The sequence below is a fragment of the Cervus elaphus genome, chromosome 24 (genome assembly GCF_910594005.1).
Source record: "Cervus elaphus chromosome 24, mCerEla1.1, whole genome shotgun sequence".
NCBI classification, from domain to species: Eukaryota; Metazoa; Chordata; class Mammalia; order Artiodactyla; family Cervidae; genus Cervus; species Cervus elaphus.
Genome location: NC_057838.1, coordinates 29263377 through 29284198, shown reverse-complemented (window position 1 = coordinate 29284198; position 20822 = coordinate 29263377). Strand labels below are relative to the sequence as shown.

General features: G+C 47.6%; 1 protein-coding gene and 1 long non-coding RNA gene across 5 annotated transcripts; one reads left to right on the top strand and one right to left on the bottom strand.

Moving 5' to 3' along the window:
• The first annotated feature begins 15 nt into the window (after window positions 1-15).
• Window positions 16-14375, top strand: LOC122682811. Its single transcript, XR_006337526.1, has 3 exons — window positions 16-130; window positions 1313-1490; window positions 14251-14375. It is a non-coding gene; the product is annotated as an uncharacterized LOC122682811 (long non-coding RNA).
• On the bottom strand, window positions 10161-20578 carry TADA3 (transcriptional adaptor 3). Of its 4 annotated transcripts, none has more exons than XR_006337525.1 (10): window positions 20031-20201; window positions 19069-19293; window positions 17478-17728; window positions 17253-17358; window positions 15570-15711; window positions 15375-15478; window positions 13802-13911; window positions 12665-12850; window positions 10416-10718; window positions 10161-10323 (listed from the first exon to the last, which is right to left on the bottom strand). XR_006337525.1 is itself a non-coding variant. In XM_043885986.1 (10 exons), exons 3-10 carry the CDS (start codon window positions 19273-19275, stop codon window positions 10526-10528), a joined length of 1299 nt encoding a protein of 432 aa, XP_043741921.1. In that variant the 5' UTR covers window positions 19276-19293; window positions 20031-20088; window positions 20432-20578; the 3' UTR covers window positions 10161-10525. The 4 variants fall into 4 exon arrangements, 3 of the variants coding, with proteins under 3 accessions (XP_043741921.1, XP_043741923.1, XP_043741922.1); XM_043885986.1 differs by adding an exon at window positions 20432-20578 and having other exon boundaries at window positions 10161-10718; window positions 20031-20088; XM_043885988.1 differs by adding an exon at window positions 20346-20364 and having other exon boundaries at window positions 10161-10718; window positions 20031-20088.
• Between the last annotated feature and the right edge of the window lie 244 nt (window positions 20579-20822).

The window sequence follows — 20822 nt, the reverse complement described above, 5'->3', positions numbered from 1 at the left end:
AAAAGTAAGCAATGAAGGGAAGAGAGGCAGTCGTAGGGTGGGGGCCACATTCCACTGGCGGGAAAACTAGAAGGTCCTTCTCTTAGGAAGAGCTGATGCTCTAATTCCCTACACCTGCCAGGCAGAACAGGTGTGGTGCCCGGAGGGCCTGGGGCGGGGAGGGGAGGGGAGGAGGGAGAGTTAAATCAGGATCCCGGGGGAAGTCGGCCAAGGAGGGCCACGTGACGGGGCCGGCGCCCGGGGCCCGTGGCTCAGGGCCAGGTTGGGGAGGGGAAGCCCGAAACCGCTCCGGGCCGGCAGGCAGGGGGCCAGAGGACCTGACTGACGTCATCCTGTGCAAGGCCTTCCTTGGGAAGATGGTGGGGCGGGGAGGAGCAACTCCCAGGAAGTCGGGGTGGGCCTGGACTGGAGCCAGCCAGAGGAGCCAGCCTGAGGGCCCCCGACCATCACGACCGAGTGCTGCCCCCAACTTTTGAATTCCCGCTTTTTCCATCTGGAAATCGGGAGTTGTGCGTTAGTCGCTCAGTCAGTCGTGTTGACTCTTTCTGACACCATGATTTGTAGCCGGCCAGGCTCCTCTGTCCATGGAATTCTCCAAAGAACACTGAAGTTGGTAGCCATTCTCTTCTCCGGGGGATCTTCCCCACCCAGGGATGGAAGCCAGGTCTCCTGCATTGCAGGCAGATTCTTTACTGTTTCAGCTATGGGGAAAGGACGAGGCTTACCCCCAAGTCAGTTCAACTGGTTTTTCCCTCTCTTATCCTAAAGACTGTGTTCTAGGGTAGTCAGTTTGTTATGCCTGTTTTACGGGTGAGGGAGGAAGATGGCTGAGGTTTCTAGGACAACTTACCTGGGTCACACTTTGTCTCCCTGAGTCTCAGTTTCCTCATTTGGAATATGGGAATATTGATGACTGACTCAGAGTGCTCCCGAGAATTCTATGAGCTGATGAATGTGAAGTGCCTGGAATACCATTGGGATTTAAAATATGACAGCTAAAATTTACTTTTACTTTAGTATAAACAGAGGCTCAGAGAAGGGACCTGATTTGTCTGGGAATAGGGGGCTAAGGGGCAATTTCCTTCCCCCACATCTCCGTTCCACTGGTTAGATTCTTTCACTTGTCAAGTGACAGAATACCCACTTAAGCCAGCTTCACCAGAGAGATACCTAGGGCTTAACATAGCTGAGGCAAGAACACCATGGCTCAGCGTCAGACTGGAACTGGAGACACAGTACTTGTAGGATTTGCTTCCTCTCATCTCTCCTTGTCTTGATTTTTCTTTTCACTTTGGTTTCCTTTCCTCTGCAGAGTGATCTCCTCTACCTGGCAACAAGCATGGTGTGAGAGCCCCAGCTTTCCAACTGAACCCAGCAAAAGAGGAGCTACACCCAGTTTCGTGTATCAGTTTCAGGGAAGGACTATGATGGGCTCTGCTGAACTGACACGCCTCTGCTTTCACCCCTGAACCTGTTGGCAGAGGAATAAGGTACTATACAGGGTAAATGTACTGTCATGGGCAGCCCCACCAGAGTCACACGGAATGAAGACGGCTATATTGCCCAAAGGAATAGCAGTGCTGGGCAGGCACAACCACAATCCATCCCAGCCCTGCTCCCATCAGTCAGAAAAAAAAAAAATCAGTTAATATGTTTTGTTACGTACTCTTCCAGACTTTTTATAATGTGTATACATATACCCATTTCCTCCTATAGCCCCCATCTCCAATGAGCCCTCATCTTCAATGAGCGTATTTCAAGGTACTAAAAAAGTAAGTCAAGGAAAGTCAAAATATATGGAAACAAGAAAAGAAAAAAGTAAAGGAAGTAATTCCCTTCTCTCTGTAATTAAAAAATGACATAACAGCTCAGACATTGCCATCAGTTCTTGAATCCAACAGAAAATTAACCATTAGATGTGTGAATGGTCTTCTGAGATTAGAGAAAAATGGAAGAAATCACAAGGAAAAGATGGACAGGCTTATGTGCAAACATAAAAACCTTTTTTATTGAGGTATAGTTGATTTACAGTGTGTTCATTTCTGCTGTGAAGCAAAGTGATTCAGTTCAGTTCAGTTGCTCAGTCGTGTCCGACTCTTTGCGACCCCATGGACTGCAGCACGCCAGGCTTCCCTGTCCATCACCAACTCCCGGAGTTTACTCAAACTCATGTCCATCGAGTCGGTGATACCATCCAACCATCTCATCCTCTGTCGTCCCCTTCTCCTGCCTTCAATCTTTCCCAGCATCAGGGTCTTTTCCAATGAGTCAGTTCTTTGCATCAGGTGGCCAAAGTATTGGAGTTTCAGCTTTAGTGTCTGTCCTTCCAGTGAATATTCAGGACTGATTTTTCTTTTAGGATTGACTGGTTGGATCTCCTTGCTATCCAAGGGACTCTCAAGAGTCTTCTCCAACACCACAGTTCAAAAACATCAGTTCTTCAGCGCTCAGCTTTCTTTGTAGTCCAACTCTCACATCCACACATGACTACTGGGAAAACCTTATATATATGTGTGTGTGTGTGTATATATATACACACACACACACATATATACTTTTTTATATCCTTTTCCATCATTCTTTTTATATTCTTATCCATTTTATCATAGGATACTAAATATAGTTCTCTGTACTATACAGTAGGACCTTGCTGTTTATCCATTCCATATATAACTTACATCTGTTAACCCCAGCCTCCATTCCACCCCTCCCCTCCCTGCCTTCCCCTTGGCAGCCATGTCTGTACCCTGTGTCTGTGAATCTGTTTCTGTTTCATAGATAGGTTCATTTGTGTCATATTTTATTTATTTATTTATTGGCTGTGCTGTGGCACAGTTTGCACGATTTTAGTCCCCGACCAGGGTTTGAACCTGAGCCACAGCAGTGAAAGTGCCAGTTCCTAACCACTGGACCAGGGAATGACCAGGAAATTCCCTGTGTCATATTTTAGATTCTACATATAACTGATACTATATTTGTCTTTCTCGGTCTTAATTAACTTACTGTAATAATCTCTAGTTGCATCCATGTTGCTGCAAATGGCATTATTTTGTTCTTTTTTATGGCTGAGTAGTATTCCATTGTATATATGTACCATGTCTTCTTTATCCATTCATCTGTAGTTGGACATTTAGATTGTTTGCATGTCTTGACTATTGTGAATGGTAACATAAGGGTGCATGTATCTTTTTGGATTAGCTTTTCATCTGGATATATGCTTAGGAGTGGGATTTCTGCATCTTACAGTAATTCTATTTTTAGTTTTCTGAGGAACCTCCATATTTTTTTCCATAGTGGCTGTACCAGCTTATTTTGGAGGTTCACTTTTGTCCACATCCTCTCCAAAATTTGTTATTTTAGAGTTTTAATAATGGCCATTCTGACCGGAGTGAGGTGGTACCTTGTAGTTTTGATTGTATTTCTCTAATAATAAGAGATGTTGAGCATCTTTTCATGTGCCGGTTGACCATTTGTATTTCTTTTTTGGGAAAATATCTATTTAGGTCTTCTGCTCATTTTTCGATTGGATTGTTTTTTGTTGTTGAGTTGCATGAGCTGTTTGTATATTTTGGAAATTAAGCCCTTGTTCGTTGCATCACAATTATGAAAACATTCTTAACTTCTGTTGTTGGAAACAAACTCAAAACTCTACCTTATTCCAAGATCATAGCTAACAGTAAAAGGCAAACTTCAGACTGAGGAAATGTTTTAGTGACAATGGGTTAATATTTCTATTATGTAAAGAATACACAAAATTGATAACTAAGAACCCAATAAATGGTCAAAGGAGACAGATGAAACACAACAAACATGGAATATTCTCTACCTTGAAAGTAGTCAAGGAAGTACAAATTAAAAGAAGAAACCATTTATAGCTGATGTTAGTGTGAGCAATGGGTACTTCAGTATTTCTGGTGGAAAAATGACTTGCTAAAAATCTTTCTTTTGGAAAGCAATTTGGCAGTATGCATCAAAAGCTTAAATTAAAAAAAAAAAAAAAAAGCTTAAATAATGTCCAGCCTTTTGACCCAGGAATTTCTCTTCTGGGAATCAATTTCAGGGAAATAATCCTAAATTAAGGCAAAGCTATGTGCTCCAAGATGTTTGAAGAAATATTTTTATAACAACAAAATTTAGAAGAAATTACCAAAAAGAGGATGACTAAAACATATAAGGTACATCTACCAGATGTACTACTTCACAACTTGTAAATTAATGGTACCTGCAGCCTACTTAAGAGAGTTTTCCTCTCCTTTTCTAGACATTAGGTCCCCAAGGACAGCACTTTCAATATTATTTCTCCTTCCATTCTTGAAGGCCCACAAGTTCTAGTCAAGCCCCACATTTGGGGTTTTCCTCTGCCTCTGTGGTGCCTACCCCTACTTTCTCACCCAGGAACAGCCTATCTTTAGAGCCTCAGAGGTCCCTCTGCTGTTTACCAGATCTCACTAATTTCTCTTGGCTAACACAGGCATATTCTAGTGCACATATTCTTGGCCTTTCGCTGATTCTCATCCCACAGAACCTAAAATTTTGTATATGATGGTGCTGGCCAGCCCAGAGAGGGATGTTTATTTATTTATTTAGCTTTCTGAAAGATCTTTAATAAGGTACCTTGGGAACTCAATTCATTAAGGAAAAAAACTAGGTTGGTTTAACTATAACTGATGTTTCAGTGCAGCTCCAAAAGTCTTTATAAATACAGTCATTTGGAGAGGTGGTCCTGGTCCTGGATCAGATTATTCCTTGTGTTTCTGAGAACAGTAAGAAGGGGGAGAATTGTGATGTTGGGAATATGCTGCTGCTGCTGCTAAGTCACTTCAGTTGTGTCCGACTCTGTGCAACCCCATGGACTGCAGCCTACCAGGTTCCTCCATCCATGGGATTTTCCAGGCCAGAGTACTGGAGTGGGTTGCCATTGCCTTCTCCAGAGAGGGACGTTTAGAATAAGGCCTCTAAGGTCTAAGAGCTGGCTTACAACACTGACTCACACCAGCTATCTGATCTGGCCCTTCCCCTTTCTGTATCCTAGTTTCCTCATCTGTAGAGTAAGGGTAACAGTATTGCCTGCTCTGACATAGAGTTGTTGAGAGGAGCAAATTCATGTGCAGTGCTTGGCACCACCCTAGCTTCGGGGTCCCTCGCATAACCATTCTCCCAGAGTTGTTTTAACAGTATGTCCTGAGCTTTCATCAGAGGTTGGGATAAGAAATCACCATGTGGAACTCAGTCTCCTTTTCCTGTCACATTTATGGAGAATATTATCTACACATGACTCCAGTTGAGAAATTTCACCAGCATGACAAATTATTAGAATTTTTGTCAGTAAAACTGGGAGATGCCCTTTACTCTGATATCAAATGTTCTGAGACTGATTCATCATATTTCCATTTTGCACCTTAGCTTCCAGGAAGCTTAGAGCTAAATCTAATGGTTAATGACCGTGACGCCATTAAACCAGATGGGCTAACTTTATGAAACTCATTAGACACACCCTCAGTTATGTTTTCCCAAAATTCTTTTGAAAAAGAAAGAGACGAAGGGAAGAGAAGGAAGCCGGTATAGTTCAAAAAGAGGGCTTGGCATGCCCCTTACTTTATCAACTAGAACATAGGTTTGGTTTCTCTAGGAGACACCCAAAATAATTGTGACTTAGAAATGTACAACAATCTGGTTACAGCAGTCTCAGGCTGGTACAATGACTACAAGGTAAGAGGAACCCTAGCTTTTTGTCTTTATACTCACCTGTTCCTATGGTGTCTTGGACCACATGTTTCGAGAAGCGTGGCCACCATGCCTCATCCCAGCCGTGGGGAGAAGGGAACATGGAAGGCACACCCCTTGGGATTCAAGCCCTCATAGTAACACACATCTCTTCCACTCACGTCTGTCAGCCAAAACTTGATCACATGATCATACCTAATTGCAAAGGAAGCTAGGATATTAAGTCTTTCGGAGGCACGTGTCCAGCTAAAAATCAGGAGTTCTATTACTATAGAAGAAAGGGAGAATATATTTGGGAGGACATCTGCCAGTTTCCGCCACATCCTCCATCTCAGATGTGATTCTTTGCACATGATTGCACTCCTGTCCACCCTCACCCCCTCTTTTCAGTGCAGCCTCCCTGCTGCCATCAGAGAACTTCCCGTTTTGGAGTGCTGTCACGGCACTGCCCTGTTCACAAACCACCCCTGACTCCCTACTGCCTAGAAGAGTGACGCCCAGACTGTAAAATGCATCAGGAATCACCGCAGGGCCTGCTGAAACAGACATCTGGGCCCCCCCTGGAGCCCTGCTGACTGGGTAGATCTGGGCCCTGGGAATTTGCATCTTTATTAAGTTCCCAGATGCTGCTGATGTTTCTTGTTCAGGAACCACACTTTGAGAACAACCACTGACCTTAGGAATAAAGCCAGTGAACCTTAACCTGCCATTCAAAGCCTGTCCCAGCCTGGTCTCAACCTACTTTATGCCTCATCTCTCATCCTTCCCTCCCCCTCCACACATCCAGGGCTCCAGTCACACTGAAGTTCTCACCTCTCTCTAAGCAAGCCAGCTGTTCGCACCTCTGTGCCTTGCTGTTCCTTTTGTCTGGAATGTCTTCTGACCCTCAACTTCCTTTCCACGTTCTCCCCAAAGTCTTTCCTCACCCTCTAAATGAAACGGAAGTGTTAATTGCTCAGTTGTGTCCGCCTCTCTGTGGCCTCTTGGACTGTAGCCTGCCAGGCTCCTCTGTCCATGGAATTCTCCAGGCAAGAATACTGGAGAGGGGAGCTGTTCCCTTCTCCAGGGGATCTTCCCTGACCGAGGGATCAAACCTGGGTCTCCCAACATGGCAGGCAGATTCTTTACCGTCTGAGCCACCAGGGAAGCCCTCTGACCCTCTGAGCTGTTATTAAACCAGTCTCTGTCCCAAGTCCATGCAGATTTTATACATTCTTCTGTCTGCTTTTATTGCCTTGTGTTTTGGTTGTCTGCTCAGCTGCCTCCCATTGTCACCCACGTGGCTTTTAGCCAGGGTAACAGGATCACTGAGTAAGGAAACAAAAGTATGAATGAGGAAATGGAGGCAAGTAGATACAGCGATAAATGTTTTTATGAAGTGAATAAAGAGGAAAAGCAGTGAGTGAATTAATACATGAACAAGTGAATTATGGTCTGTTTATGCTTAGTTCTCTCCTTTGAGCCCTGAGCCACTCATCAGGAAAGGAATTTACTCTCTGACCATTTTTCCACAAACTTCCAGCCATTGCTTCCTTCTTTTTTTTCTTTGGCTACACCCTGTGGCTTGCAAGATCTCAGTTCCCCCGCCAGCAAATGAACCCAGGGGTCACAGCTGTGAAAGCCCAGAATCCTAACCACTAGGCCACCAGGGAATTCCTCATTGCTTCCTTCTTAGCAGAAGTCATGTGCGACCTTGCATCCCCCAGTCAGTTCCTCAGAGTGCTCAGGAGCTGAGAAGGCCTGGGGACCCACGCTAGGTCATGTTTCCTACGCCAGAGTTTAACCTCTACCCAGTCCTGTTCTCACTCACCCTGGTGTTTCTGAAAGTTAATTGTAAGGCATTGGGGACTCAGGCTAAACAATGGTAGTGGATGATTTTCAGGGCCAACACACAAAAGACATGTTTTTACCAAATTGGTGATAAGGGGTCACTGTCATTTCCAGTTAAAACTGTAGCCTAGGGAATTCCCTGGTGGTCCAGTGGTTAGAATTCCACACTTTCACTGCTGGGGCCTGGGTTCAGTTCCTAGTCGGGGAACTAAGATCCCACAAAAAATAAAAAAATTGGAGGCTTGAGGTGCCGAAACTAATCTCTCCCTTCTCAAAGGGAACCCAGCTTTCCCCAAAGCCCATAAAGGAGGCCTTCTTTGGCTCTAATGGACATGGGTAGGCCATCAGAAGGGACTCCCTGTCCTGTTGTGGTTGTCACCTGTCACTGGTACTAGCAGGGCTGTAACCGTTCTTGCACTGATAGCCTCAGAAGGCAGTGAACCTTTTTGAGCCTGGATGTCCTCCTCTGCAAGGTAGATGTTACTCCTCACCTTGTAGGTGTGTAATGAGCATCAAATAAGACATGGGAGCGAAGCGCCAGCATAGTACCAGGCAGAAGGTAGATGTGCAATAGAGAATAACTAGAATTCTCACAACCGATCCTTGAAAGTTCCGTTTTTTTCCCTGATGAACTAGGCCCAGTCAGTCTTCTAGGGTTTTTCCTTCTATTTATAATGTCTACCTTCCCCTCCCCCAATTCTACCTAATCTTGGGACCTCAGCTACCATCCTTCCTCCTCCACAAAACCGTCTCTGTTCCTGGAACACTGTGCTAATGACGCCTACTATACTTATGGTCTGGTCTAATGGACATGGAAATGAGTCGTAACTAAGAACAGGGGGTCTGTAGGCAGGGCTTCCATGTATGGCCGTACAGGTGCACTACCTAAACCTAGAAGTACCATGCGCAGACTCTAAGGAAGTGGGGCCCTAATGTGTCATAGAGAGACTCAGTGTGCAAGTCAAACTGACTGAGCTTGAAACCATGCTCACCCACTAATCCACTACTTGAGCAGGCAAGGTATATCAACTCCTAAGACTTAAGTTTCCTCATCTGTGACTGGGATATTATTAGTACCTACATGAAGGATGTTTGAGAAGATTCAATAGCTTAAAAATTTTAGCAGTGCCTTGTACAAGGCCGAATTTATTGAGCACTTAATTTTAGAAATTAAGTGTGGGTGTTTCTCTCTGAGAAGGCTGTACAGAACCTCGGGGCAGTGAATCACTGAAAATCTGCAGCAGCACCTCCCCCACCCCCCCACCTCCACATAGCAAGAGGCAGAGCCTCCCTCACACTGTCCTCTCAGGACTGCACGCCACCCTTCTTTTTGCCAAAATCCACTTGTATGAGTCACATCTGTTCTAGTTGACAAATGACAAAGCTCCAAAGTAGATTAGCTTAAGCCGAAAGAAACATTTGTGGGCGAATATAACTGAACTCCAGTGGAGGATCCAGGGCATCAGCTATATCGTTTGAGAGCTCTTGTCTTCCATCTCCTGGCTCTGCTTCCTGAATTGGCTGTATTCTCAGGCAGACTTTTCCATGTGGCAGGAAAATGGGTTACTGTGTGGTTCAAGCTTATATTGCTTTTTTTTCACTCAAAAAAGTCCTCCTTTCTTTCAGCATCCATAGAGCAGTCTTACGTAAGGCCTCTGATTGGCCCAGCTGTGGTCACTTGCCCACTCTTTGGACCAGTCATTGTGGCTAGAGGGATGGCAGACTGAGATTGGCCATACTGGTGTCACGTGTCCACCCTCCTCTGACAGCCCCACAGAGCCAGGTGGAATGGGAAAAAGGCGGTTCTCTAATAGGAGAGGTGTTGGCCGTCCTGGCCATCCTCCTTTAAGGCTCTATTCATAGGTCACTTCCTCAGGGAATCTCTGCAACCCCCCCTCAGATGTGGACCTCAACCTTCCCACAGTAAATTGCAAATTATTCTCTGACTCTCTGACACCGAAGTTTAGGAACAGTTGGAGACAGAGACAAGACTGTTTATTCATCTGTTCTACCCTGTCTCCCCACTGCCTTAGGCTTAGTGGGAAAGCAGACTTCTTTCTCATGGAGCGTGGTTTAAACACATTAGAGTCATCCCTTGCTAGTGGCTGGTTCAAGAATGGGCATGTAGGACTGAGATTGGGCTGGTGAGACCTAAGGGTGTCTGGGAAAGGCTTCTTGCTCTTTGGAGTTGGCCGTGGAAGCCAGCTGGTGCCTTCCTGCCCTCTCGTGCTGGACAGAAATAAGGAAGCATTTGGCCTCCATCAGCTGCTACTGGCTGCCACTGCACAGCAGGAAGGGAACCTACTTCAGGCAAAAGCTGCCACCACGGGCGTGTGGAGATACCCGGCCCTTTGGTCAGCCAGGGCAGAGGGGACGCCACCCTGCCCCAGGAGCACCAAACCCCTAGCTAACACGTGTCTTTACTGTCAAACCACCCTGAGCTGAGATGTTACCTGTGGCCACAGGTATCTTCAGAAAGTTCTCCCTGGATGGATGACCTGGGTGAGTGGCCACAGGCTGAGAGCCATCGAGCATGCCCTAGTCAACTCTGCCATTCACACCAGTTCCTCTCTACCCCACAGTAACAGACATGCAGAGATTCTGGGTGCTTTTTAAAAAAACCATGTTTCAGTCTCTTTATTCTTAAGTCTGCACTTTACAAAACCACAAGGGAGAAGTCCTTGAGGGTGAAAGGGGTGGGGAGGGGAGGGGGTGAGGATGACCCAGAAATGAAGCCCCCCTCTCATTTGGGGGACCAAGCAGAGACTGGGCCCCAGGCCAGCCCAGCAGGGCCTCTCATGTTCTGGCTGTATAGAGTTAGGCCAGAAGATGTCAGGGAAGGGCCCAGCCTCTAGAGACTGCTGCCATTTGACATTAGCTAGGCAGCCACAGGCCGAAGCTTCTGGAAACCCAAAGGAAGTGGGCCTCCCCTTCCCAGGCCGGGGGAAGGCGGCCTGAGCAGGGGTGACAGCTACCCGTCCAGCAGCTTCAGGATGCTCTCACGCTCCTTCAGAGTCTTCCAAGCTTGGTCTTTCTCCTTCTTGGTGGGGGTCCGTTTCTTCTGCCGGGCAGCCATGATCTTGCGGAAGGCATCCATGACCTCATTGTCTGCCATGCGGACCCGCTGCCTCAGCTCCTGCCGGCTCACTTCCTCCTTCGCCAGCCTGTGGGGACCAGCCAAGCAGATGCTGTGGGAAGCCCCCCCAACAGGGGCTCCTCCCTCTTCCAAACTGAGCCCATCTGCTACCCAGGGACCCATGGACCTTTCCGTACCAAAAAGCAAAGTTACCAAGCCACACTTACGTGGTGCCCTGTGCCAAGTACTGCCTCTTCAAAGAGAGTATTTCAATTAATCCTCATAACAACCTTGTGAGGTAGGTACTACTATTATACTTGTTGCCAGTGAGGAAACTGAGGCTCAAGGAGGGTAAGAAATGCCCCAGGATCCCACAACTAGTGAGCAGGAGATGTGAATCAAGGCAGGCTGGCTCCCAACTATCTTTAAAAGGTGTCCTGGTGCCAGCAAAAGACCTGCTTACTTTGGCATCCAAATTCCAGAGCCACCTAAGGGTCCAGGCAGCCTGAAGTCTACAGGAGGCGAGTGAGACGCCAAATTGATGCCTCTGAACTGAACTTGACCTATCAATTCAATTGATGGTGGAGCTAGAAGGTCACTAAAGAGATCCACGTAGTCTAACCTGTTGATTTTTCAGAAGGGGAAGCTGCTGCTCTGGGCAGATACCTTGCAGCCTGTCCACGCAGGGCTGAGGGGTACACGGCGGGCCTTCTGACAGCCAAGCTAGTTCCTTCACTGCCCCTGACTTCCACATCTGCACAGCCCCACTTCTCTCTCTCCCCCTGCCCTCACCCTCCCTTTCTCTGTACTCTTTCATCTGTATTTTCCTCTTCTTGCCCTTGAGAGGGAACTAGAAAGAGGCTTTGGACTCAGCCTTGGGCTTGAGTCACAGCTTGGCTGTTTGCTGGCTGTGTGACCTTCGACAGAGCACTCATTTTGCTGGGCCTTTATTTCCTCATCTGGTGCAGAGGGAAAACTACCAGCTGCTCTCTGGGCTGTAGTGGAGATGAAGTAAGAGGGCAGACATAAAACCCCTGGTACGTGGTAGACACTCAGTACACCCTCATCCTTAAATACCCCAGCAGCTCAGCTGGGGTATCAGCAACTTTCTCTTCTAATGGTGCATGTCTTTGCCAACCACTCATGCAATGACCATAAGCCCTTTGCCCTGCCTCTCCTCCTAACCCCCAGCACCAGGTCTAAGAGACAGGCAGTCTGGCCAAATGGATGAGTGTGCCCTGCTCTGTTGGGGCTCTGTGAGGTGAAGACACAGCACCTGCCTATAAGAAGCAAAGGGACTTAGTTGGGCTGTTTGTCTGTCTCCCCAATAACATGGCAGCACCTCCCGTGATCTCCCTCTGGTTACCGCCTGTATCCTTGTTGTGACCAATGCAAGGCAAGATGCATGGGAGTGAATACAAAATGAATGACATTGTACTTCAACACTGGTCAATTCCTGGTGAGAGGCTGATAATCACAGATGCCCAACTGAATGTTAACAGCTGATAATCTGAGGTAGAGAGTATATTGGTGTTTACTGTGCTAGTCCATCAGATTTTCTGCGTGTATGAAATTTTTCACTATAAAACTTGGGGGGAACAAAAGGTCTCTGGTTCGATCCTGAGTTTTGGCGCCAAAAACAAAGAACAAGAATTTTTAAAAAAGCATACTTTGGGAGAAAAAGAAAATCAGCATGGAGAGACTTAAAAAATAAGCCACATGACAATGTGAGTATAATTAACATCACTAAACTGTACACTTAAAAATGGTTTAGAGGGTAAAATTTTGTATTGTTTTTACCAGTTTGAGGTATATAAATAACTCACAGATGCCTCAGCTCTAGTCAGTGGAATTAGAATGTCTGAGATATAACCAGTGAGGTGGTGCCCAGCAATGACTTTTTTTTCAAAGCTCCTCAGGTCTTCAGAGGCCCTGCCAGGTTTGGAAAGCCTGTCGTCAAGCTCCCAGAAGGTGACCCCTGTGGCCGAGGCCTCACGGGCCACCTCCTGGCCCAGTCCTCCCGTCCACACTCACCTCAGCAGGTCGTGCTTCTTGGTGCGATTGTGGGCACTGAGCGCCTTCAGTTCAGCCTGCCGCTTGCGCAGCTCTGCCAGAACCTCGTCCTCCGAGTCCTCTGCGGGGCGGTCCTCAGATTCCAGCAGACCCTGGGCGATCAGCTCCTCCTTGATTCGGCTCTCCAAGGACTTAGTATGTGGCACGCTGCAGGGGGAGGCAGTGCTCAGCTCACGGGCCAGTCTGCGGGGGCCCCCTCTGAGGTGCCCAAGTTAGCAGACACCTTCCCTTCTCTCTGGGGCCCCCTCTCTGTCTATCTACATATCAAAATACAGAGACAGACACATTTGATCTTGTTTCAGACACAAGCAACAGATATCAATATATTATGTAAAATAAAATATGGGAAAACCTCTAATGCTAACAACCTAGAGAGAATTATTATTTTGTTATCTGTTGTTATTACATGCCATTTTCTTTCCATATGGTATATACATAAAAATATGTATTTTATGTTACTATTATATAAACACTATACGTATCCTAGATTGTGTTACATATTAGTCTCACTTTTTTTTTTTTTTTAATCTTTTGGCTATACCTCACGGCACTGTGGGATCTTAGTTCTCTGACCAGGGATTGAACCCGCACCCCCTGCACTGGCAGTGTGGAGTCTTAACCATTGGACAACCCGGGAAGTCCCTCTTCCCACTTTTATTATGGATTATTTTAGCTTCTTACCCACTGTGTATACACATTTAAATATATCTTAAATAAAAATAGGGTCATATTGTGCTACAACTGATGTTTTCCACTTATCACTCTACTGATCCCATCTTTTCATGTCAAATAACTATATTTCTCTAACTTGATTGATAGTTGCAAGTTATTTCATCATATGGAGTTACAACGAGTTAGCCAGTCAGTCCCCTCCAGTTGGACATTTAGGTTTACAGTGAGAACAGGGCCATGATGAAAAGCCTGAACTAAGTCTGTGTATGCGGAAGCGCTGGGCCAGCCCGCATATCTGACTTCTATTGGACTTTATCAAAATGTCCTCAGTCTCTCTATGAATATAAAGACCACCCCATGTTGGGATTGACAGAAGTCAACAGAAGCAGAGGCCAGGCTGTGGAGTGTGGACAGGATGTCACTCACCTGAAGGGCTTGTTCTGATTGCGGGGAGAGGTGCTTGCCCCATCCGCCCCCGATTCTTTCCCAGACATGTCTGGAATAGGAGAGTCCTCCATGGGGGAAATAATATTTTCCTAGAAGAGCAGAGAGATGTCAGAGGAAGAAAGAGCTGTAGTATTACCATTTTCCTGCTCCCCTCTAACCTACATGGACAGTCTTCACATACCGGAAATAATCTTTTCTTCTTTGCATTCCACCCACTCTGGGAAGTCTTCCCAAACTGGCTCCAAAAAGCTTTGATCATTTTATAAATTCTTGTTTTTGTACTGATACAAAAGGGAGCACAGAAGAGTGATGGCAACACTCCACAGCAGTAATGAGAAGAACTAGGGCTCGTTAGGCATTTGCAGCACACCAGGGGCTGTGCTGAGGCTGCTGGCTGTCCAAAAGCCATTCTCGCCTTTCTTCCACAGGAGCTAATGGCTGCCCAGATACACCCCACTTCCCAGCCTCCCCTGCGGTCGGGGTGTTCATGTGACAAATACTCTCCAGTGGAAAGTGATTAGAAGAGATAAGAGCCACAGCAGCAAGACCTTCACACACTCCTCCTTGCTCTCTTTCTGTGGGCTGGAGTGCCAGTCACATCTGGAGTGACCCTGTGCAGAGCGCATGTTGACGACAGCAAAGTGGGCTTCCCTGGGGGCTCAGTGGAATGCAGGAGACATGGGTTTGATCCCTGAACCAGGAAGATCCCACATGCCGCAGAGCAACTAAGCCTGGGCACAACTACTGAGCCTGTGTGCCCCAGAGCCTGTGCGCCACAACAAAAGAAGCCACTGCAATTACAAGCCCAAGCACCCCAACTAGAGAGGAGCCCCTGACTGCCACAACTAGAGAAAAACCTAAGCAGCAACAAAGACCCAGCACAGCCAAAAATACATATATACATTTTTTCAAACAATTAAAAAGCCAGCAAACCTGGGGTCCCTATCTGATGGTGTGGAACGGAGATCTCCCCCAACCTCAACTGACCTGGAGCATGTGCCCAGAATGCTACATGGGAGAGAAAGATGCTATTGTGTTTGAGCCAGAGGGAAAACTGAGGCTCATAAGGTGAAGAGACATGCCTTGGGGTAGCCATTGGGCATAAAGAAGGGACGCTGAACCTGGGGTTTGAATCTTGCTTCTGCTTATTAGCTGTGTGATGTCAAGAAAACAGTTCCCTTTTTTGAGCCTCAACCTTGTTCGGTGTAATGTGGGGTTAACCACTATCTGCTTCTAACAAGAGGATGTGTAGAAAGCCCTTTGCACAGGGCCTTTCACTAATGCTCCAGAAAAGGAACTGTGGAGTAGTGGCTACCCTGGAGGTGGGAGAGGTTAAACACTGGGAGGGGCACGAGAAGGCCTTTAAGGATACTGATGATGTTTTATTTTGTGATCTGGGGACTAGTTGTACAAGGGTGCTCATTTGTGAAAATCGATCAAGCTGTACGTTTATGAGCTATGTACCTTTCTAATATATATAATATACTTCAGTAAACAATTAAACTTTGAAACAGAGTGATAGTGGTTCCTGTTTTGCGTTGGGGGTACTCACCTCCACCAAGGCCTGCAGCAGGCGCTGTGTCAGGGCACCAAAGGGACACCCGTCTTCTGGCTGCTCATGCTGGGCCTCGGACTTCTTCAGCAGGGCATCCACATCTGAATTGGGCAGAGACACGGTAGACTGGTGGGCTGAAGCTCTGGGAACTCAAGTCCTAGCCTGTGGTGGGCACGGAGGTGAGGGACTTACCTTTAGTGTCCAGTTCAGTCAGGGGCCCCATGAGGCCTTTCTTCTTGTCAGCCACGGCTGCTGCCCGGGCCCCGTCCTTCTGCTCCTCCAGCAGGTCCTCCTGTGCCCAGCGCTGGGAGTAGTGCTTCCCCAGGGGCGGAATCTGTGGGAGACATCCCACCCAGCCCCGGAGAGATAAATACAGGCCAGCGATGCCTGGGGTGTGGCAGGGTCTCTCTGTGCACCTGGAACTGCCAACAGGCTCTCTGTTCACCCTCATTCCTTCATTTATCTGTCTCCCGAGTATCTAGCCCAGGGCTGAGGCCTGAGCCTCAGGTGAGAAGAGATACAGGAGATAAAAATCTCTACACTCACAGTTTAGTAGAGAAGCCAGGTACATAAACAACTACAACACACAGAAGGCAACACAGGAAAATTTCCACGATGTAAGGTGCAGAATGGTGTGTATACACAGACAATTTCAGTTGACAGCTATTATCTCTAGAGAGAACTACAGGCCTTAAAGTTAGAAGTGAGAGAGAAATAGCTTATGCACTGTTTGAACTTGTGACTGCCTGTATAGATTACCTTTTCAAATAAGTTTTTTAAAAATTCAGACAAGTGGAGTGACGGTAGGTTACGGTGTTGTGGCAGTGCAAAAAAGACAGACCAACCTCCTGCTGGGAAACCTGCAAAGCCATTCTGGTGCAGGTTACGTGCAATAAGGGGCTGGAAGGGTGTTAGTTTGCCAAGGGGAGATGGGCATGTGCAGAGGCCCAGAGACCAGAAAGGACCCTGTGTGAGCCGGGAGTGAGGGTAAGGTGCTTGGTGGGGCTGGCAAATAACAGCAGTAAAGAGGTGGTGTGGCCAAGGAAACTGGACAGGGGCACCTGGGCTGTGCTACCAAGGACTGAGGCCTGGACTTGAGTCTGTGGGTAATGGGAGCCACAAGAGGCTGTGTTATAAGCACCTCTGATCATGATAGCGGACCTAGGGGAGAACTCCCCTCCAACATTTTTCTGTATTTTCTACACTTTCTTTAACGGAACCTCTTTTATTTTCATCACAAAAACTAAAAATAAAAAACTTCTATATATTAAAAACATTAAAAAAGGGAGGGGGGATCAGGATGAGGAACACATGTAAATCCATGGCTGATTCATGTCAATGTATGGCAAAAACCACTACAATATTGTAAAGTAATTAGCCTCCAACTAATAAAAATAAGTGGAAAAAAAAATTATAAAAACATTAAAAAAGAGAGAGAGGAACTCCCATGGTGGTTCAGTGGTGAAGACTGCTCACTTCTACTGCTTGGGGTGCAGGATCGATCCCTGATCAGGGAACTAAGATCCCACATGCCACGTTGTGCATCCAATAAAAAAGGGAGAGAGAGAATCCCTCTAGAGGGAAGCAAGTGTTAACAGGCTGTAAAGGTAAAAGCTGATGAATTTTTGAGCCAAAGCAAAGGGGATGACAGAGACAAAGGGAGGACCTCACTGAAGAAGATGCCTTAAGATGTAGCAGGGTAGAAGGGAGGAAGCTGAGAGCTAGAACCTGGGTGTCTGAGTGGATTAATGGAACTGTCAGGAGGCTGGGGAGACAGAAAGAGGAAGATGATATATAGCTGTGTGATCTTTGATTCTGAGGCATCTCTGAGCCCTCTTGTTCTCCATCATGTCTACCTAGGCCTGGGGTCTTTACCTTGTAATGTTCAGCCTCATCTTCTGGGGGTTTCAGCAGCTCCTCTAGCGTGCGCACTTCCTCACTGGTGATATCAGCACAGTATGGCTCCACCGAGGCCCAGAATCTACAGAGAGAAGCAGAGCCTGAGGGGGTGCCCCCTGCCCCACTAGCCTCAGCCCCAGGCCCCTCCACAGCCTCCAGTGCTCAAATCCCAAGGCCCATCTATGTTCCCGGGCCCAGAACCTGTTGGGGGCGTCATTCTTGGGGATACGTGGCACATCAATTGGGTCATCAGTGAATTCATATTCCTGGATCTTGGGCTGAAGGTTTTTGGATTTGGGTCGCCCAGGGCCAGGGCCAGGCCCATGTCCCGCCTTCCCTTCCAGTTTCTGCTTCTTGGGCTTCCCATGTTTGGGGGGAGCTCCAAGCTCATGGTCTCGACCCAGCTTCAGGAATCGTCGGTCACCTTTCTTATCCTGCCAGTCAGTGAGGATCTGAAATTCAAAGACTGTCACTGAGGGTGAGAAGGAAAGACACAGGACAACTCCATCTCCCCATGAAAAATTAAGATCTGGAACTCAAGAAGGCTCTAAGTCTCTCCCCTTCCTCCTCTTTTTATCTAGCAAACTCCTACTCATACTGCAAAACTCAGCTCCTTTTCTGTGCCCATCTCACAAGATTTTTTCAAACACTTGCCATCATTCCATTCACTTGTCTGTACTGATTCACCCCTGCAGCACCCAACCTGGTCACACAGTGTTTAGCAGGTCAAACAAGTAGATCACATGGCAGTGCATGTTAGCCCGAGGAAAATATGCTGGCAGTAACTTTCTATTGAAGGCACGCGTGCCTCCCAGCAAACCTTCACCTCAAATGTCACTGTGACTAGGAAGCCTTTTCTATATCAGCTATCTAGCTTCTTAGATGCTAAAAGACAACCAATTATGCCACAGCCCCACTCGAAAAGCTCCCATGGGTTCCCAGGGACCACAAGTTAATTTTATTCATCTTCTGAGGTTCAGTTAAAATGGCATCTTCTTTCTATAGGAGTCTCTGGTACCTTGCACCCCTAAGCCCAATCATGTCATCTGGTCATAACTAGAATAAACAGAGTACCTTGTCTCTTCAATAGGACTATAAGCTATTGGGGACCAGGAAGTTCATCTCAGCCATTTCTGTTCCCCAGGTTCTGGCAGAGCACCTGGCACCCAGGGCTCAGAGGATGTTTATGCCATAAATAGAAATAATGAGAGTCGGACCAATAAATAACATTTGACATGCTTACTTAGTGTCAGACGTTGGGCTGAGCCTTTGCAAAAAATCTCTCTTAATCCTCACAAAAGTTGAGGGTAGGTCCTATTATCCAGCCCACTTTGCAGAAGGAGGACTGATCTGCAGAAGCAGGCGGTTAAGTTTTGCAACGTCACACAGCTCAGAAACCGCAGGATTCAAATGCAGGCCTCCCCTTCCAGTTCCCCCAGTACTCCTAACAAAAACAGCAATGCACCTGATATGTGTCTGACCTCCCCTTCCCTTTAGCTGGCACACTCCCCAAGGCCAGAATTGTCCTAATTAACTCTACAGACTCAAAGCATTGTGAGGAGTGGGGGTCCCTAGATGCTTAGTGAATAAGAAATCTCACAATTTAGAAGGATCATGCACTTTCTTGCATATTTTATGTGTCACACAAGCAATGTCTGGGTCTCTCTCTTCACCCCTGAGATCCTGTAACCTGGGCCTCAGCAGCTGAGGCTAACTCAGTGACACATCCCATAACTTGTCATAGTCCATCCCTGTAGTGGACTGTAGTGATGTCCCCTCTGTAGGGTATCACCTGGGTTTCAGCCTCAAGCACCCGCAGGCGCCGGCTGGCAGAGGAGAGCAGGGTCTCAAGCTCCAGCTGCAGGGTGTCCAGCTCCTCGATGCCGATGCCGTCATCCTCAGAGCGCGCCAACACCGCGGTGTAGCGGGGACAGACCTTCAAGTGGTCCACAGACTTGAAGTCGTGGAACTGCAAGGGGCAGTCCTTCAGCTCACTCATGGCTCAGGACAGGGGACCCTGTGGAGCCGGAGAGGAAAGGACCATTGATGGGGGGAAAAGTGGCACTAGAGAAATCCAAGGGCTCCTTCCATCCAGGGACAGCTTCGGGGAGAGTCAGGCTTCAGCACCCTACTGACAGGGATGATGGCTTAGCTCCTATTCTTTTTTTCTTAGCTCCTATTCTCACAGCACCTACTGTGTGCCAAGTGAGGCGCAGACATTCTACTGGCTGCTCACTGAATTCCTCACTCAGCCCCAAGAGCAGGGACCACACTCATTTTACAGATGAGGAAACAGACTTTGCAAGGATGCAGCAGGTCCAAGCTTACCAACATGCAATTTGAATCCAGGTAGTTTTGAATTTGTTCACCTAACTGCCATGTTATACCATACTACTATGCTTGTCTTTCTGATGCTCTTCCCTTCACTTCCACTCTTCTTGGGTTCTGCTGAACCCAGAGTTCCAAGCATCCGGTACTTATGCTAATATTCTTCGTGCCTCGCAGCCTCTTCCTGTCTCACCCCTCCCTACCTCTGCCCCTTCTCTTTGGCCCAGATAGTAAAGAGATACCTGGATCTCTGGACAGCCAGATACAGTGGGATTCAAGCCCAGGCTTGACCAATGTCTATGTAGCCCTGAACATGTTAATTAACTCTGAGTCGGTTTTTCTATGCGTAAAATGAAGACAAAAGGAAGCCTGAGTCTGTTTTTCCTTAAGTCTGAATCTGTAAAATGGGGTAATAATGGTACCTACCTCCCTGGGATGTTCTGAGGATTTAGAGTTGATGCCAGCCAAGAGCTCAGTTCAGTGCCTGGCACAGGAAAAGTGGGGCTGGTTAATGGCTGACCCCACCCATGGATGGTCCCAATGTTCCGCCTTCAGGATCCCAGTCCTCTAAGGATACCCTACCGCGGCCCCCGCCCCCTCTACCTCCTCCTTGCTGCCTCCAGCGGCCCCGGGGCCGCGGGAGGGGCGGAGAGTTCCGGTCGGTGAGAGCAACCGCCCCGGAACTGGCTATGTGAGGGCCCCCTGCAGTTGACAAGGGGGCGGGAAGACGCGAGTACCAACCCCAGTCTTTTTTGAGGGGGGGAGGGTTGCGGGCAGCGAGCTAGCCCGCTGCAGGTGGGATGCAGAAGGTATGCCCACGGGCGTACCCTAGGGAACCGCCCGGCGCTGGAGGGCGGGGCTCGGCAGCCAGGTTTTCGGCCCGGCAGTTAGTCTCGCCGAGCCCCAAAGGCTGCAGGTAGGAGGGGCCTGCAGATAGGATGGGGGCGCAGAACCGGAAGGATCGAAAGGCTCCTCCGCCTTGCCTTGCCCTAATATGGTGCCCAACCTGAGGTCGGGCTGCACCATTGCATGACTATGAGGGAAGACGGCGGGAAAAAAGACGAGAAAGCCAAAGTTATAAGCAAGAGCTCCATGGGGAACGGGAGAAGCTTGAGTAGTGATTTTAAGCTTCAGGAGCCTAAAGCTACTAAGACAGTCCTAACGGGAAAACTTTCGAGGGACCAAATGTTCTTAGCCTCGCCCTCCCCCGCTCGGAAC

Excerpts from the sequence above, each read along its gene's own strand:
- TADA3 (XM_043885986.1), bottom strand. The coding sequence starts at position 19,275 with ATGAGTGAGCTGAAGGACTGCCCCTTGCAGTTCCACGACTTCAAGTCT. Across the intron at positions 15,712-17,252 it reads ATGAGGCTGAACATTACAAG|ATTCCGCCCCTGGGGAAGCA; the intron begins GTAAAGACCCCA and ends TGTCTCCCACAG. Across the intron at positions 15,479-15,569 it reads GACTGAACTGGACACTAAAG|ATGTGGATGCCCTGCTGAAG; the intron begins GTAAGTCCCTCA and ends TGCCCAATTCAG.